General features: G+C 46.3%; 1 protein-coding gene and 1 long non-coding RNA gene across 2 annotated transcripts in view; one reads left to right on the forward strand and one right to left on the reverse strand.

The window, feature by feature from the left end:
- Positions 1–1,386: 1,386 nt before the first annotated feature.
- LOC122209094 overlaps positions 1,387–18,684 on the reverse strand; it is a 53,412-nt gene continuing 36,114 nt past the window's right edge. Inside the window, exons 3-4 of the long non-coding RNA XR_006197442.1 lie at positions 8,353–8,477; positions 1,387–2,300 (exon numbers count right to left, since the gene is read on the reverse strand). This is a non-coding gene — a long non-coding RNA (uncharacterized LOC122209094). The remainder of the gene's footprint in view (positions 2,301–8,352; positions 8,478–18,684) is intronic.
- Positions 10,717–18,684, forward strand: part of LOC122209065 (zinc finger protein 613-like) — a 36,607-nt gene continuing 28,639 nt past the window's right edge. Inside the window, exons 1-5 of the mRNA XM_042920681.1 lie at positions 10,717–10,958; positions 11,603–11,634; positions 12,236–12,419; positions 17,343–17,469; positions 17,771–17,863. Coding sequence (XP_042776615.1) covers positions 12,405–12,419; positions 17,343–17,469; positions 17,771–17,863 — 235 coding nt within the window. The 5' untranslated portion in view covers positions 10,717–10,958; positions 11,603–11,634; positions 12,236–12,404. The remainder of the gene's footprint in view (positions 10,959–11,602; positions 11,635–12,235; positions 12,420–17,342; positions 17,470–17,770; positions 17,864–18,684) is intronic.

Here is an 18,684-nt window from a genome sequence, read left to right on the forward strand (position 1 = left end):
TTTGAATCCCCCAAGAGTTGAAAACCAATCTCCAAATAACTCCCCAGGGTCCCAACCTTTCCAGATCTGGATGGGACATGAGCAATCTTTCTCATTCGATCTGTGATCTCCTCTATGACTTTTCCTTCACCATCTATCTGTAGGCAGCAGTTGTTCAGGTTAAACTTTCCACAAAGTCCTCCTTCAGAAGCAAGCAAGTAATCTAAGGCCAAGCGATTTTGATAGATGGTATTGCACATTTTGGTTCTCTGTTTAGCTAGTAAGTTAAGACCCCTGGAAGTTTCATTGGTTATAATTTCTACAACTGCTTACAGTCTGATTAGTCTGTTTAGCATGTAAATGGGAGTGCGGTAACCCCAGGTCCCATCCTCTGCCCAGGTGGCAGGACCATAATATTGGATTATATGCTAGGGAGGCCATTCACCACCTTTTCAATTGCCAATTTGTAGGGCACATCATTTCCTTTGAGTCTCTCTGTCCCCATACACTTGGACTCCCAAATATTCCCCTCTGGCAAGTGGGAGCAGGAAGAGAGATGGATGAATGGTTTCCAGCACACATAACCCTGACCAGCCTGAGGGAAGTGCTGTATAGGCTGTCCTTCCACATATCCAGTATAATCCACCTGGGCCCACCATTTGATGGCCCATGTCAACATTGTCCCAGGCCTCTCAGAGATGAGAGAAGTTAGACAAGGGGTGGGGATCTGGTTCAAGGTGATCTGGGGACCCCCACCATTGGGTTTCCCAGGTGGTTGAGTTATAAAATCTTTGGCCTAGGCATGTTATGTTTCCAACAGAAATGGTGAACTTTCTTCCCCACTGGGCAAGGCAATTTTTCCCAATAATTGAGTTTTTGAGGAGCCAAGCCCCAGTACTAGGACTGGGGTATTCTGTTCCATTATAAGCTTCACAGGGATCTAATTCTATAGCCTCCCATGGCCATTGATCCCCCATGTTGGTTCCCCTGCATACATAGCAAGAAGAGATCTTTAGAGTCTGGGCTAGGTCTCTGCTAGGGCTAGAAACAAGTTTCTTACTGTGACTGAAGTGGGAGGGGGGCTACTTCTCATTTCTTCATAGAAGGCGTGGAAGACTTGATGGAACATGGTTGGATGGGCGGTAGTGACTCTCTTGAAATATAGCACAGTCCCTGGGTCTCTGCCTCACCCATGGATCCAGATGCCAATTCAGGTGCCCCATTGCCATTTGGAATCTCCTGGGTTAATAATGGTAAAATTAACAGGGTTACAGGCCTTCAATCGACAATCTGATGTAGTAGCCCCTTCTGAAGGAGCACTGTTGTGCCTTCTTTTTTCCAAGTAGCCCATGAAACACAGCTCCAGCTGGGGCATAAAAACTCAGGTGTATAGGCACATAAACCGCTTTCCTCACACACAGATTTGTCATTGAGTCAGTATTCCGGCAGCCAATCTAAGCCTCTGCATGGTATATCAAGAGTCTGTGGGCCCTCTATGACAAGTGCCCGCTTTTTTCGTATGACAGATGCCCCTGGGCCAATACTTATAACCGCACAGACGTCAAACAGCATTGACACCAGTCGCTTTGGGTTAGTAATTTATGTCTGGCTGACAAGACCCCCCCCCCAGCCCCCACCCTTGGTAGGATTGGACTTCTAACCAATCTTCACTGGGGGAGTATTGTGGGCCAAAGCAAGTGTATTGACTCTCCCGTTGGCAGATAGAATAGGTGGTCTTATTGTGTCTTCAGGGCCCCAGGACCCTTCTCTGGCATGAGAAGTGGGTATGGTATAGTAAGGTCCGAGTGACTCCCTGGCCTGACCTGGTTATGTGAATACATGGGTCACGTGATGAAGAATCTAGGTCTACAGAAGAGATCCAGATTAGAAGCAACCAATGCCAACAAACCATCCTATCCACAAAAGGAAGGCAAATGCTAACAGAAACCTCTCACCACACTCCCAGCTGGCCGGGGCGGCCTCTGCCAATCCTGTGGCGAAAAGTAGAGCAAGAATCACAGTAACGGTGAGAGATGAAAGGTGACAGTGCATCAGAGTAAGGAAACAGATACAGAAGATAAGGACAGTCTATTTGTTCCACCGGACCGTCGACTCCTCAAGCTTCTGCCATGCACGGATCAGTCAGCTTCCGGAGTGACTAAAGCAGGGCTGCAGTCTCCCGGAGCCTCTGGAGTTGCAGATTGCTTCTTCCGTATGGTCAGCTTGCACGGCGTTGATGGATCAGGAATGCACTCCCAGTTTGGAGATGCCAGCTTCACTCTGCTGTGGTGAATCCAAGGGACCCACCTCGGCCACCTTTACTGCAGGAGGGGCGGACAAAATGACAGTGACCGGGTCCCTCTAGAGGGGTTTTAGGGACTGGACATTCCACTCCTTCACCCATATAGCATCTCCTGGTTTAAAGGGGTGAGTGTCTCTGTGGTCAGACTCACAGGTAATTGCTCCCTAACCCAGTGGTGGAAGATGGTTAGGGTAGAGCCAAGGGCCCTCCTCTGTTGTTTTAGGATTAGATTCCCTATCTCATTTAGATCCCTCCTTATGCCCTTGAAAATACAGGGAAGGCTCACATAAAGGATTTCATAAGGGGAGAACCCCATCTGCTTAGTGGGGCTACACCTTTTTTAAAAAAGTTTTTTTTTTTAATTTTTAATGTTTATTTATAGGTGAGAAAGAGCAGAGAGAGATGGTCACAGAATCCGAAGCAGGCTCCAGGATCTGAGCTGTCAGCACAGAGCCCGACGTGGGGTTCGAATCCATGAAACATGAGATCATGACAGAGCTGAAGTAGGACGCTTAACCTACTGAGCCACCCAGGGGCCCCTACACCTTGATTCTTAACAAGGCAGTTTGCAACACCTGGTCCCAGTATAGGTGGGTTTCTTGACCTAGTTTACTTACTTGCAGCTTCAGGGTTCAGGTCATTTGTTCCACCTCCCCGGAGCTCTGGGGTCGGTATGTTGTGTGTAACTTCCAGGTGATCTTTAACCCCTTTGCCACCAGATGCACCACCTTGGCCACGAATGCTGGCCCGTTACCTGATCCCATAGTGATAAGGATCCCAAATGGAGGAATGATTTCTTTTAGAAGTTGGGCCACTTCATGTGCCTTTTCTATGTGAGTAGGGAAGGCTTCCACCCAGCCAGAGAAGGTGCACACCAAAATCAACAGATATTTACAGACTTGGACCTGGGGAAGCTCAGTGAAGTCCACCGTCATATATTCTTTTTTTAAAAAATTTTTCTTTAAATGTTTATTTTTTGAGAGAGAGAGAAAGAAAGAGAGCGTGAGCAGGGAAGGAGCAGAGAGAGAGGGAGACACAGAATCTGAAGCAGGCTCCAGGATCCAAGCTGTCAGCAAAGAGCCCGATGCAGGGCTCAAACCCAAGACCTGAGCCAAAGTCAGATGCTTAACTGACTGAGCCATCCAGGTGCCCCCACCATGATATTTTCAAATGGGGCTCCCCCAACACTCTGTACCCCAAGGGCAGCCGTGGGTCCCTGACATGGGTTATGCTGGGCACACATTTCACATTGCTCGCCTACTGCTCAGGCTATGCTAGGGAGTAAAGGGATGTAGAAATGTAGGCTCAAAGTAGTCTCAAGAGCTGTCTGGCCAATATGGGTTTCCTGATGGAACTGCTTGACAAGAGTAAGGGCCAGGGCCTTAGGAATCGCTACTCGGCTGTCTTCGAATTTCCACCATCCACCTAGGAGGTAGCTTCCATTTTCAGTCTTAAACCAGGTACTATCATGTTGTGAGTAATTAGGGTCCCACTCTGCCCAGTGGACTAGGGAACAGTGTGGTGGTTAAAGCTGCTGATTCCGCTGTTCCTTTGGAGGCTGCAAGCTTTGTGTCTTGGTCTGCCTTACAGTTTCCCAGTGCAGCCGTGGTGTCTCCCCTTTGATGTCCCCAACAATGCCTGACTGCCACTCTTTTAGGGGCTCACACAGCGTCTAAGAGTTCAAGGATTTCCTTACCATACTTTGTGTATTTTCCTCGTGAGTTTATTAGACCCTTCTTTTTATATAAAGCCCCATGTACGTGGAGGGTGGTGAAGGCATACAGAGTCTGTGTATATATTAACACGTATCCCTGCCACCAGTTGGAGGACTCTGGTTCGTGCGATGAACTCTGCCTTCTGTGCTGAAGTCCCCTTTGGCAGGGGTTTGGCCTCGATACAATTCAGGGTCACCATGGAATACCCTGCAAGGCGTTCTCCCTCTTTCACAAAACTGCTACCATCGGGGAAATACTCAGAGTTGGGGTCCTTGAGGGGCTGGTCCCTCAAGTCTGGTCAGCTGGAGAACACCTCATCCATGACTTCAATGCAGTCACGATCTGGTTGACCTGGCCTGACAGGCAATAGGGTTGCAGGGTTTAGGGGCTGCACTACCTCTAGGTGAATGCATGGGTTCTCACATAGCATTCCCTGATATGTGGCCATCCGGGCGTTGGATAGCCAGTACTGTCCCTTGTACTCCATAAATGTCAATACTGAATGTGGCACTCAGACTGTCAGTTCTTGTCCCATAGTTAACTTGTCAGCCTCAGACACTAAGAGGGCCGTGGCTGCAAGTGCCCGTAGGCAGGGTGGCCAGCCTTGGGCAACAGAGTCAAGCTGCACAGATGTGCCACCGGGAGGCGCCATGACCCCAACATCTGAGTTAGGACTTTCAGCACAATGCCAGTATGTTCATGAACATACAAGAAGGGCTTGGACGTGTCTGGGAGCCCCAGACCAGGCATGTCGGCAAGGGCCCACTTGAGCTCTTTAAAGGCCCTTTGCTGTACTTGCTCCCATAACAGGCATTCCTGCTCTCCCCACTTGTGGCCTCATAAACAGGTTTTGCCAAGACCGAGAAGTTAGGTATCCAGATTCTACAGAAACCTGCAGCCCCGAGTAACTCCCGAACCTGACGTCGGGTCGACAGGACCGGAATTAAACATATGGCCTATTTTCTCTCCAGGCCGAGTTGGCACTGCCCCTGGGAGAGGTGAAAGCCAAGGTACTTGACTTTCTTTTGACAGATTTGGGCCTTTTTCTTGAGACTTTATAGCCAGTTTCCCATAGGAGGGTAAGGAGCTCCCGAGTTCCTTCCGTGCAATCCTCCCGAGACCTTCCAGCCAACAGTAAATCATCTAATACTGAAGCAGGACACAGCCATGTTGATCCGCTGGGAAGGCTTTTAGGTCTGAGGCTAATGCAGTGCCGAAAATAGTTGGGGAGTTTTTGAACCCCTGAGGCAATCTGGTCCAAGTCAACCGGTCGTTGTCACCATTTTCAGGATTCTCCCACTGGAAGGCAAAGACTGGTTGACTCTGGGGAGCTAGGTGGATGCAGAAGAAGGCATCCTTGAGCTCTAGGCATGTGAAGAAGGCAGCTTCTGTGGGGATAAGATCCAAGAGAGTGTATGGGTTTGGGACAACCGGGTGTAGGGTGACAACGGCCTGGTTTACTGACCTGGTGATAGCATGCAGGTCTTGGACTGGCTGATAGTCATCGGTGCCCAGCTCTGGACTGGTATGAGAGGCATGTTCCAAGATGACTGACGGGGTTGGAGGATCCCATATTTTAGAAGTCTCTCCAGGTGCTTCTGTAGCCCTGCCTGTGCCTTACGAGGGATGAAATGTTGTTTTTGGTGGATGGGCTCTGCCCCCGGCTACAATTACTGGAGGTATGTTCCAGGCCAGTCCTGGGGGGTTGTCCTCAGCCCACACAAGGGTACTCTGAAGGGCAGCTCAGGTCCCTGTTGTGGTTCCTCCATGAGACTGTAGAGGCGCCATTCTTCCCCTTGAGGAATCCTGACAGTCATAATCTTTGCTTCCGGCTTTCGTAGGGTCCAGAGCAGCTTGTCCATGGGAGTTGAAAGTTATCTGGGCCTGCAGCTTTCCCAACAGGTCCTGGCCCATTAAAGCCACAGGGCAGGAGGGGAGGTACAGGAATTCATGGATGACTTCATGGCCGCCTAAACTGCATTACCGAGGCAGCAGGAAGGGACTGCGTGTCTGATTGCCTGTGGCCCCCACAACAGTAGCTTGTCTCTGTGAGAGGGGGCCCACTGGTTGCGTCACCACCGAGTGTTCTGCTCCAGTATCTACCATGAAGTCAGTGGGTCAGCCCCCCATATTCAATTGGACCATAGGCTCTTGGGGGCCTAACAAAATAGAGCCCAGTCTGTCCTAGTCCTCCTCATAGTCCTCCATGGCAGTTAGCTCCACAAAATCATCTTTGGGGGCCCCATGAGGCCGTGATGCTGGTTGGTACTGGCCCTGGACCACATGGCCCCTTTGTTTCTGCTTGGCGCCCTGCTGAGAATTACCCAGCCGCAGGGGGCACTCATTTTTCCAGTGGCTCTCCTGAAGGCAGTGACCACACTGGTTCCATCCTAACTTTGGTCCTGGGCAAGATGATCCTCCCCGCCTGTCCCCTTTTTGGCCCCGGCTCCGTCCCTATGGGGCACCTTTCCAGGAGTGTTCCGACTTCTCCACCAAGGCAGCAGCTAACAAGTCTGCCTTCTTCTGCATCTTCTGGCATTCTTTACTCCATGCCACCTGGTCACTAATGACAAACACCTGAGTTGCTACTTCCAGCAACTGACTGGCATTCATGCCAGCAAAACCCTCCAGCTTTTGCAGCTTGGGCCAGATGTCCCGTTGGGCCTGACTGACAAAAGCCCATTGACCATACGCTGGGTCACGGGCGCTTCTGGATCAAAACAGGTGTAGAGACGAAATGTCTCACATAATGTCTCGTAGAACTGGCTTGGGCTCTCTTCGGGTGCCTGGAGTACTTCTGATGTTTTACTCACATTTATGGCCTTTTCACCCCCTTCCTTCATGCCATTTAGAAGGGCTTCTTGAGACCGTTCAGTCCTTGCGAGCCCTCCATCTACACTTGAGTCATTTGGGGTCCTCCCCAGGGAAGTGAGCTTGAGCATAAGCCTGGGTGTCTAGCATCCCAGCCGGGGTATTCTCCTGTAAGCATTTTAGGGCCACCTGGGTAATTCCACAACACCCCTCTGTGTCAAAGAGGGTCAGGAGGAGTTGGCAGCGGTCCATCCAGGTAGGTTTGTGGGTTTGAATTATGGATTAGTTCAATCATAGCCTGGGCTTCTCCGTATGGGAAGGAGTATGGTGCTTCCAATTTAGGAGGTCCGTAGTGGTAAAGGTTGGGTACACAAAAACATGCTGGTCTCCTCGGATCTGGCTTTCCTGATCATAAGAGACAGGTCCCCTAGTTTCCCTTAGTGGCATCTGTAGGGCTCTGGTGTTGCTGCAGGGAGGGACCGTCTCTGCTGGCCTGATCTTCTAGTTGCTTTCCAGGAGGGGTGTATGGGGTTAGGACAAGTGGTCCAGGCAAGCCCATCACATCTGGAGAGGCCGGTGGTGCTGGAGGTGGTGAGGTCTCAGGACTAGAGGCAGGCTCCGGTAGGGTTTCGGCAGCCCAGTGGCTGGAGGCACAGGTGGCAGTGAGGGGGACAGTGGGGCATATCGTGGTGGGGTCTCCTCAAGTTCTCCTGACAGCATGGGTTCTTCAGTTTTGGGCTGGCATTTGGAGAAAGCTGTGACACGAGCCATCATAACTTTACAGTTCTCCTCAATACAGACTTTTAGCCAAGGTAGCCAGGATAGGACCAGGTCTTGCCAAAAATCAATGTAAGGAAATTGGTTGGGGTGGCCTGGATCCCCCACAACAACCCTGAACACTCGGCCAACTAGTTTCTTATCAATGAGTCATCAGAGGACCAGCCCACCTTGAACGATGGCCAATCAATTTCACAGATTGTCTGGAGCTTTCTGGGAGTTAATTTCATACCATAGTCTTCTGAATATCGCTTTTTGAAATTCCTCAACATACACTCTAGGGGAGTCAGTTTACTCTGCTTTCCACCCATTTCCTCCCTCTAACGGACAACTTTCACGCACAAGAGAGGAAAAAAGGGGAAGGGAGGGACTAATTTGGACAGGATGCACACTCGCTTTGCCAGTTTCCTGCCGCTCTCCTCTAGGAGATATTGTAGGTGCCTCTTAGCATTGGCGGGTTCAGTATCAAGTTCTGACAGGGATCAGACTCCTGAGGAAGTCTGACACCACCCTAAGCCGTATGAGGTCCCCACGGAACCGCATCGGGGACTCAACACTTACTGTGGCCCAATGGTCAGGTAGGAACCTTTCCACTGTCTGTCTCATTCACACACAGTCACATAGGGACTCCAACCCACCGTCCAGCACCCAGTGCCTTGAAATTGCAGTTTTGTCCCTTATGGAACTACTCAGGCAACTCTGGGAGATGATCAGGCTCCCCTTCTGCCTCTTAGGGACAGGTCTACCAAAATGAACCCAGGTTCTTACCAGTCTGATGGGCGGAGCTCCCTGAGCTGGTTCCTGGGCCTCACTGGGTTCCATTGTGCATCCTTGCCAAGCGGTCCACTGACGCTAAGTGAGGTCACTTCTCCTGGAGCTCCAAGGTTCGCACCCTGGTGACAAAGGAAGTGGAAACACAGTCTCTGGATCCCAGATGTGAGCCCCCAAGAACACAATTACCGCCCAGTAAAGGTGAGGAGAGCAGTCTCCAGCCAATGTCCAGATGGCAAGTTACATGTGGTAGCAGGCTCCCCATCCTGCTGTGGAGCCAGTGACAAGGACCAGTGGTTCTCTGAGAATCAAAGGCCAGAATTTCTGGAAGGAAGGAATAAGGCAACTCCAGGGAGAATAAAAAATTGTGCAAGAAAGGAAAAATAATCATAGTATACTACATGGCTGAGCTATAAGTAGTATTTACATAGTTATCATAAAGTAAACACCAATCTAATCCAACCAAAACTGACATGTAACTTGGGGGTGCCTGGGTGTCTCAGTTGGTTAAGCATCTAACTCTTGATCTCAGCTCAAGTCATGATCTCCGGGTGTGTGAGTTCAAGCCCTGCACTGGACTCTGCACTAATGGTGCTGAGCCTGTTTGGGGTTCTCTCTCTCCTCTCTCTGCCCCTCCCCTGCTTGTGCTCACTCACTCTCTCCAAATAAATAAATAAGTAAACATGAAAAAAATATATACAACTCGATTGGAAGAATGAGGAAAAGGAAATGCCTATGGCAGAAGACTGTATTTGCGGGAGGGTTGTTTTGAAGTGTCCTTCATGATAAATCATGCCCCCAAATAAATCCATTATAAGTATATCCATCTTACTTAAGATATCAGAAATCTTTAAAAGACTAAAAATCCTTTCAAAACTAACTCCTAAGCTTAAGAGAATTGCAAAATAAAACTGAGAACCATATGAGAGCAGCAGTTCCACTCCTAGATATCTACTCAACAATGCTGAAATGGTATATCTTCAGGAAGATTTACACAAGAATGTTCATAGCACCTTTATTCAAATAGCTCCAAATGAGAAACAATATAGGCGTCTGTAAATATAAGAGAATGGGGGTAGAATTAATAGGTATAAATGCCCCCAATACGATTAAGAAAAAGATAACCGATTTAAAATACTGAGGGAAATGGAAGTAAACAATTTATAAAATAAACTAGAATAAGATTTAAAAAAAAATTTTTAATGTTTATTTTTGAGAGAGAGAGAGAGAGAGAGAGAGAGAGAGAGAGAATGTGAGTGGGGGAGGGTCAGAGAGAGAGGGAGACACAGAAACCGAAGCAGGCTCCAGGCACTGAGCTGTCAGCACGGAGCCCAACGCGGGGCTCGAACCCACAAAAGGTGAGATCGTGACCTGAGCCAAAGTTGGACACCCAACCAACTGAGCCACCCAGGCACCCCACCCTTAAAATGGGCACAATTTAAAAGATTGATGAGGTGTTGAGGAAACACATATTCTGATACATTTGGCCTCCCCCCCCCCCAATATGGGAAGTGAGGGTAATGTTTAGGATCACCATCTATAGCTTTCAGAGTACCAAGATAATCTAATTATTATGCCTGAAATAGTTTCCTGTTCCAAAAATGTGTATACACTTACTAAAAATTAGCTATTAGTTTTAGGATATAGTCCTTCAAGAAGGGAAGCAGCCAGTAAAATGTGTCATTAATAGGACAGTTTTGGACAACAATCTGGAATTATCTACCCAGTTAAAATTTTACATTCTCTTTGACTCAATTCCAATTACAATAACTTCACTAAAAATTAAATGTGAAAACATTTGAATTGAGGTAAAGCCTGTTAATTAATTTCTACCAACAATTTCTAGTCTTCTATTCCTAGCATTTCGCCACCCTCTACCTTGGCCAATACCGTTACCTCTCCCTCACTACTAGCTCTACCTACCCTGTCACCTTTCACGGGGAGATGTCACCGAAGGGCCACCAGCAATCCTGTCAGGAAGAGATCTTTTCCTTAAACTGAATTAGTTTACTCTGTGCCCACAGTGAGGCAGGCTGCCTTTGTCATACTACTTTGGCTTCTCTAAGCCCTATATCGTTCTTCATAAGCACTTCCTGAGATTGTTCCCCCTGCTTTGCACTCCCTAAAGTGGTGCAAAGCACGACTCCCTTTCCAGCACGGATATGGGCACCTTTGTCAAAACGGCCGCGCCTGCTGTCAAGTTTTGCTGCTTGCCAAGTTTTGGTGCCTTTGGCTTGGTGCGCCTCCGGGTTCCAAGCAGACGGGAGCAAGAGCATCGCCCTTTGCGTCGCTCACAATTGACGTAACGTGGAGTAGTACTGTCATCTGGGGCAGAAAAAGATGTTGTACGGCATCTTCCAATATGGCGGCTCCCGCATAAATCGGCCAACAGGGCGCCGCCATACTATCTCGTAGTGTCTTTGTCTAAAAGACCGAAAGCTGAACGGAGTCTTCATCGGTGGAAGGACGCCCCCGGTGTGGTGGTTGGCAACCCGCAGACTCGGATACCAAAGACGTTAAACTTGACCTGGGAGGTGCAATAGTAGCGCTTGTGAGTCTAAAGCCGAAGTGATGGACCGTGGCCCTTTCTACCAACCCAACTGGTGCGCGAAGGCTCTATTAAGGGGTCTCAGTTTCGCGTCCTGGGAGCGGAATCAGATTGAGCTTGGCTTGTGGAGATTTGGGGTTTAGGGTAGGGAGGTTTTGGGTTGTCCGTGAGGGAAGCAAGCCGTGGTGGGCGGTGGATGCATTCCATGATTGAGGAAGCGGGATGGTCGGAAATGGTGCAGGTCTGGGCTGGTGAGGGATTGGAGTGGCCTGGAGAAAGGTGTTAGGACTTGGGGTATTGCTTTTGTGGGGTAGGTCAGTGACTTGGGCTGCGGTCTTGGAGGTAAATCAGTGACTGGCGTTTCCTAGACGTTGGGTCAGTGTTTGGAATGCGCTTAGGGTTAATGTTTGGGGTGTCTTTCAGGTTAAGTCACTGATCAGAGGCAAATGATGGGGAGGTCAGTGTTTGGGGTGTTCATGAAAGAAGTCAGGAATGGGAGTGCCTTTGGAGGTGGTCAATGAATGGAGTGGCTTGTGGTCAGTGCTTGGCCAGCTTTGTTGTCTTTGAGCGTTTCCAGTGGTTATTTTATTTTTTATTTTCTGGTAGATATAAAAGCAGCTATTAAAAAAAAAAAGTTTTTCTCTTTTCTTTCTTTACTGAACTCTTATTACTAATGTAACTACTAATTGATTCTTGTAGGTTTTCCAGGTAAGCAGTCAGAGTACCTGCAGGTAAGTTTAATTCCAGAGAAAAGAATATGGACTTTGGATTTGGGCAGACCTAGGTTTTTATCCATATTCTGTCACTTTATTATGTAAACTTGAGCAAGTTTCTCAACCTCTCTGAGATTCTTTTCTCATTTGTTAAAAAAAGCAAAAAAACAGAACAGTACTAACTACTCATACAGTTAAGGATCACACAGTGGATACCCGAGACAGGTCAGCAAGCAGTATTCCAGTATTTATACCCGTTTCTCTGGATTTTTTAGGCTTTTAGAATTTTCTCATTGGACATTTTTCTCCCCTACTTCTTTGCAATGGTCTTTCTCTAGGTGTAGATTTAGTTTTGAGTACAGTTTCGGTAAAATTACATAATTTAATGGTGACACTTTATTGTTAGTGTTTATTATATAATAATTATTGAGCCATCAGGTAATACATATTACTTGTTTTCTTTAGACGATTATATTTACCTAAAGAAAACAATTTTTTGATATACCTGTATTTGTGTATATCTAAAATACATATACACATACAAATCACATACAAATGAGGACTCAAACAACTCAGAAAAATCTGTTATACTCACAGTTACAATTTCTATAATTCCCAGATCCTGGCTTCCTGGGATAAAATAGTTCTTATGAAGGAAGGAAGTGAAGATACAAAGATCAACGCTGCATCCTTGACCAGAGACCTTGAACTAGAGCTTCAGAAAATAGCCCAGAATCAACAACAGAGCAGATATTAGATTTTCTGACGGTGTCTAAAGGCCCCAGAAAATGTCCAAGTCCCCAGTGAGTTGTATATTTATATATATTTTTTCCATTAGTCTTTGCAGTGGGTTTGGGGAGATTTAATAATACACCTACTAAAAGAATATGTTTATTCAGTATTTATGCTGACTACTCTATACCAGATAAGGCATGAAGAGATAAATGTCAGAATCTGGGGAAAAATAGACAAAGAATCAACCTCACAGCCAGGTAGCAATGAGGACATGTAAATCATATGTTATACACATTGTTTTAAGCTAGAATATAGATTATAGTCCACAAAGTTCTAAATCATAAAATTGAGCTACAAACTTGTCTTTAGTATTTCCTGTTCCAGTTATTTATTGCTGCATAACAAGCCACCCTGAAACCTGGTGATATGCATTTAATTTTATCATCCTCATGGAGTCAGTGGGTCAGGAATTCAGTGGGTCAGACAGGGCCCCTTGGTGGTGCCTTACCTGTTCATGAGTTCCCAAGACCACCCTCAGAATCGGTGATTTGTTAGAATTCAGAGTGCTCAGAAACATTGTTATATTCACGATTAGAGCTTATTACAGCAAAAGGATACAGATTAAAATCAGCCACAGAGAAAGTCTGTAAGGTCAGATCCAGGAGACACCAGGCAAAAAGTTCTCTCCGTGGAGTCACGTGGACAGTGTTGAATTTTCCCGGCAGTGATTTGTAACACACATATTGAGTATTGCTAATCAGGGAAGCTCACTCACACCTTAGTTTCCAGGGTTTGGAGTTTTTAAAGAGAGAGAGAGTGTGTGTGGTGCAAGAGCAGGGGGGGAGGGGTCAAGGGAGAGGGAGAGAGAATCTCAACATGGACATGGGGCTTGATCTCACGACCCTGAGATCATGACCTGAGCCTAAATCAAGAGTCAGACACCTAACCGAGACACTGAGGCGCCACTGCAGGGTGTTTATTTGATTCGGGCACGTAGGCAACACTCACTACATCAATGGCTGACTTTAGTCTCCAGGCCTTTCAGAAGTCCAGCTGCTACGGTGTGGCCCAAGCCCCCCCACCATGAATCACATTGATAGCATAGATCATCTGGTGTAGCTCAGAGTTCTCAGGTAAAGATATTTCCAGGGCTCAGAGGTTACTTCCTATGAACAGGTAAGGACCAAACCTTTCTTTGGCATGTGCAGGGTGTGGACAACCCAGACTGCTGTGTTACTCCTTTATTGCAGTTTGTCTCCACACCATGGTTCTGGAACCTCAGCTGGGAAGACTCAAAGATTGGGAACTGGAATCATCTGAAGGCTTCTTCATTCCCGTATCTGTTTTCCAGGACGACATGACTCAAAAGCTAGGCTGGGCTGGGGCTATTGGAGTATTTATGCACGGCCTCCCAGGGTGGCTCGGGCTTCTCAGAGAATGATGCTAGATGATGACAGAACCAGACTGAAACTACATGGCCTTTTCTGCATCATCCCTTCAGCTGCATCCTCTCTGTTACAAGCAACACCCTAAGACAAACTAGATTCCAGGAGAGGGGAACAGGTTCTGCCTCTTGACAGGGGAGTAGCAAGGTCATGTTGCAGAAGGCTTTGGAATGGGACATATTATTGTAGTCATCCTTGGGAAATATAATCTACTGCATGGCTGTCAATAAAAAATTGTTGGTGAGGGGCAACCAGGTGGGTCAGTCAGTCAAGCATCTGACTCTTGATTTTGGCTCATGGCATGATCTTTAGGTTCATGAGATCAAGACCTGAGTCGGGCTCTGTGCTGATGGCAAGGAGCCTGCTTGGGATTCTCTCTCTCTCTCTCTCTCTCTCTCTCTCTCTCTCTCTCCCTATGCCTCTCCTCTGCTCGTCTTTGTGTACTCTCTCTCAAAATAAACTTAAAAAAACAATCATTGGCGATTTGCCTTACCTTAAGGAGAAAGCTCCTCTAGAAAACTAGATAGCTTCTGTCACATAAGTAGAAGACATTTCTTTGGTGGGTATTTAGGTTAGATTGCTTAGTGTTCAGTGCCTTCTACATACAGAAAACGACTAAAAAAGTGGTGAGTTCCCTTTGATTATTTCTCAGCCATCCACAGATAAGCCAGTGGTGTTACACCAGAGCCAAACTCAGTGATCGGAGTGCTTTAGGGGTTCAAAACAGTGTAGCTCAAGTCCACAGCTTCCTGGTGGTCTGACTGTATTCAGGGATAACAGCTAGATTATCAACAAGAATGGATGGATTCTAAGACCATCATTTGGTCTTCCACAAACAGCTCTCAAAATTAAGTTTTTTCTTTAAATCAGTGATTCTCAATTCGAGATGATTTTGTCTCCCCAGGGGACATTTGACAACGTATGGGACTTTTTTTTTTTAAGTTTATTTATTTACTTTGAGAGAGTTGGAGACATCACAAGCAGGGGAGGGGCAGAGAGGGAGAGAGAGAATCCCAAGCAGGCTCCGCACTGCCAGCTGCAGAGTCCAATGTGGGGCTTCAACCCACAAACTGTGAGATCATGACTGAAGCCAGAATCAAGAGTCTGACACTTAACTGAGCCACCCAGGCACCCCTCTGGGACATTTTTGATTGTCATGACTGTTAATGGGATCTAGTAAATAGAGGCCAGGGATGCTGGTAAACATCCTACAGCACACAGTACAGGGCTCTATCACAAGAAGTTATCCAGCCCAAAATGTCAGTAGGGTTGAGGCTGAGAAACCCCAACCTATTAGTGAAGTCTTAGAATATTTCCTTTGTAATCTTTTCACACCCCAAAATGCAGATGTCAACTGTCAGTTCATAGTTCATTTCTTCTATTATAAAATTTTTCCAATTATATTAGTAAACCTTAAAATAGTCTCAATGTCTAAACTTTCAAATAGTACAGAAGTTTCTAGAGCTAAACTTGTAAGTCCCTCATTGATCCTTTTTCACCACCCTCAAAATAAATAATCTAAAAAGTTATATGTATTGTTTTGAATTTCCCTGTCAGCAATTACATATATAACTATGAATTTTTATATATTTGAGTTGGGGGGTCCTTGGCCCACCCTCCGTCTTGATGATTCTCCAGAAGAACTCAAAAGGACTCAAAAAAGCTGTTATACTCACAGTTATGGATTATTACAGTGAAAAAAATACAGATTAAAATCAGCAAAGGCAGGGGCACCTGCTTGGCTCAATTGGCTAAATATCTGACTCTTAATTTTTTTTTTTCTAATTAAGCATCTGAGTCTTGATCTCAAGGTCATGAGTTCAAGTTCCGTACTGAGCTCCACTCTGGTTGTGGAGCCCATTTAAAAACATTTTTTTTAAGTAAAATCAGCAAAGGCAAAAGATACAGAGTAGCATCCAGGAAAGACTCAGCATCAGCCTCCAGCTATCCTAACCCAGTGGAGTAGCTCGAATAGTACTTAATTCTCCCCATGACGATGTGTAGCAACAGGTGGAAAGTGCTGCCATCCAGGGGGGCTCACCTGCAGCTTGGTGTCCAGGGTTGTATTGAATGTCAGTCAACATAGGCATTTAGCATATGTGACTGACCTCAGCTACTCAGTCTCCAGGCCCCCCAAATTCTAACTGATAGAGCGTAGCCCAAGCCTCAGGAATGTGGAAACACCCGTATTGGGCTGGATATTCCAGGGGTTCAGAGGTTATCACCCAGGAGCAAGTCAATGGCTGGTCTTCCTGAAGACAGGCCTTTCTTTGGAGCGTGCAGGGTTTTGGCAACCCAGGCCTGCGGAGTCAACCCTTTTCTGCACAGACCCTAATAACCCATTGTCATAATTGAGATTATAGTTCATGTACTTTTCTGTAACTTATTAAGTGTACTTAAGCCAGTACCTTGGAAATTCATCCCTATCAACATTTCAGTAACAAAAAATAATCAGTGAACATTTTTTTTTTTTTTTTGAGTGCTTACAGTGTGCTCTACCTGCTTTAAATTCAGTCGTTTGGTTTCACAACTCAGGATGTATTTGCGGGTTTTAAATGCTCATGGTTTTTCATTGTGCTGTCATTCATGTTACTTCTTTCTTGTATTTTTTAATGTTTATTTTTGAGAGAGAGCACACGCATGCTCATGAGTGGGGGAGGGGCAGAGAGGGGGAAGGACAGAGGATCCAAAGCAGGCTCCACTGTGACAGCAGAGAGCCCTATATGGGGCTCAAACCCTTGAACCATGGGGTCACGACCTGAGCCTAAGTCACACACTCAACCGATTGAGCCACCCAGGTGCCCCTCATGTTACTTCTTTCTTGAATTCCATACACCTCTCTCCTTACCCCTCTGAAGTTCAACCTTTATAATTTTTCTGCTCCCCGTTTGTGCCCACATGGTATGTATTTCTTTCTTGCCTTCTATATATGTATTGTAGACTTGTGCACTTCCATTCCTCTTTCTGCAAGCCAGTATGCTCCTTCAGGGTGGAAGCAAGTCTTCCGTACAACGGAGTATCCAATGCAGTGTCTGACATAGAGGTGCGTTCACATAGGTTGTAGGTGGTTCCAAGATTAAAGGATTTGAGGATGCTCTAGTCTATGTCTCTTATGAAAGAGTGAACTTGTACATCAGTGAATGATTGGAAGCACCAAGATAGGATATTTAAAAAATGTTAATGTTTATTTTTGAGAGAGAGAGACACAGCGTGAGCAGGGAGGAACAGAGAGAGAGGGAGACACAGAATCCGAAGCAGGCTCCAAGCTCTGAGCTGTCAGCACAGAGCCCAATGTGGGGCTCGAACCTACGAACCATGAGATCATGACCTGAGCCGAAGTCAGATGCTTAACTGACTGAGCCACCCAGGTGCCCCAAAGATAGGAAATTTTAAATAAAAAATTAGTTTTTCCTAAAAAGTATGATGCAAAACTAGTTATGTAGAAGGCAAATGACTTACCACCTGAAAAATTATTATATGATACTTATTTTTGTACTATTAACCAATGATAATCCCTTTAGAATGAATAGGAACATTCTATTGCAGGGCTTACTGTCATTCAAGGATGTGGCTGTGGTTTTTACATGGGAGGAGTGGCAGCTACTGGACCCCATTCAGAAGCACCTGTATCAAGATGTGATGTTGGAAAATTATAGCAACCTGATATCAGTGGGTAAGCAGAGCCTTCCCAGGGTAATGCAGGCAATCAGTTGCCTTTCTTTTCTGAGCAATGAAATGTGTGGAGCCTTACAAGTACCTTACTTTTTTGAACTTGAGTTTCATACCTCATAGATTTTAGTACATTCTGGCCTTTAACAAACAGAGTGCTTTTCTCTCGCTCCCAAAATAAAAGGCCTTTACTTGGCTAAGAGGCAAATTGTTCGGGCCCTTAAAAACAACCTTCCCCGTTTTTCAGAGGCCTTGTAAGCCCAAGTATGTGGGTCCATGGATCCGCTATAATTTTCCTTGAGTAGGGTGTCAAGTTACCAAAGCAGATGCATTCTACCTGTTGGAACAAGGACCACCATGGATAACAGAGGAAGAAATCCAGAGTCAGATTCATCCAGGTGAGTGAGAAACCATCCCCGGGGCATAAATGGAAGTAAATTTCTATTTGGTCAGAAACGGGGAGGTACCTCTTGTTGTTCAGAGAAATCTTGAAGTTTTTAAGCTCTGAGTATGACTTAGAACAGGGGATGTAAGCTCCCACATAACATTAATATTGACTCCACAAAAAAAAGGGTTTTTTGTTATCTCATTCTTTTTTTTTAATTTTTAATTTTTTTAAAGATAATTTATTGTCAAGTTGGCTAACCTACAGTGTATACGGTGTGCTCCTGGTTTTGGGGGTAGATTCCCGTGATTCATTTCTTACATACAACACCCAGTGCTCATCCCAACAAGTGCCCTCCTCAATGCCCATCACCCATTTTCCCCTTTCCCCTGCACCCCTGCCGTCAGCCCTCAGTTTGTTCTCTGTATTTAAGGGTCTCTTATGGCTTGCCTCCTTCCCTCTCCGTTTATAACTTTTTTTTTTTAATGTTTGTTTATTTTTAATGTTTGTTTATTTTTGAGAGAGAGACAGACTGTGAGTGGGGGAGGGGCAGAGAGAGTGGGAGGCACAGAATCTGAAGCAGGCTCCAGGCTCTGAGCTCTGAGCTGTTAGCACAGAACCTGACACAGGGCTTGAACTCATGAACCGTGAGATCATGACCTGAGTCAAAGTCCGATGCTTAACCAACTGAACCACCCAGGTGCCCCTAATGTTTGTTTATTTTTGAGAGAGAGAGAGAGAGAGAGAGAGAGAGAGACAGAGTGCGAGCAAGGGAGGGGCAGAGAGAGAGAGGGCAACACAGAAACCGAAGCAGGCGCCAGGCTCTGAGCTGTC

The sequence above is a fragment of the Panthera leo genome, chromosome E2, assembly GCF_018350215.1.
Source record: "Panthera leo isolate Ple1 chromosome E2, P.leo_Ple1_pat1.1, whole genome shotgun sequence".
Lineage (NCBI taxonomy): Eukaryota > Metazoa > Chordata > Mammalia > Carnivora > Felidae > Panthera > Panthera leo.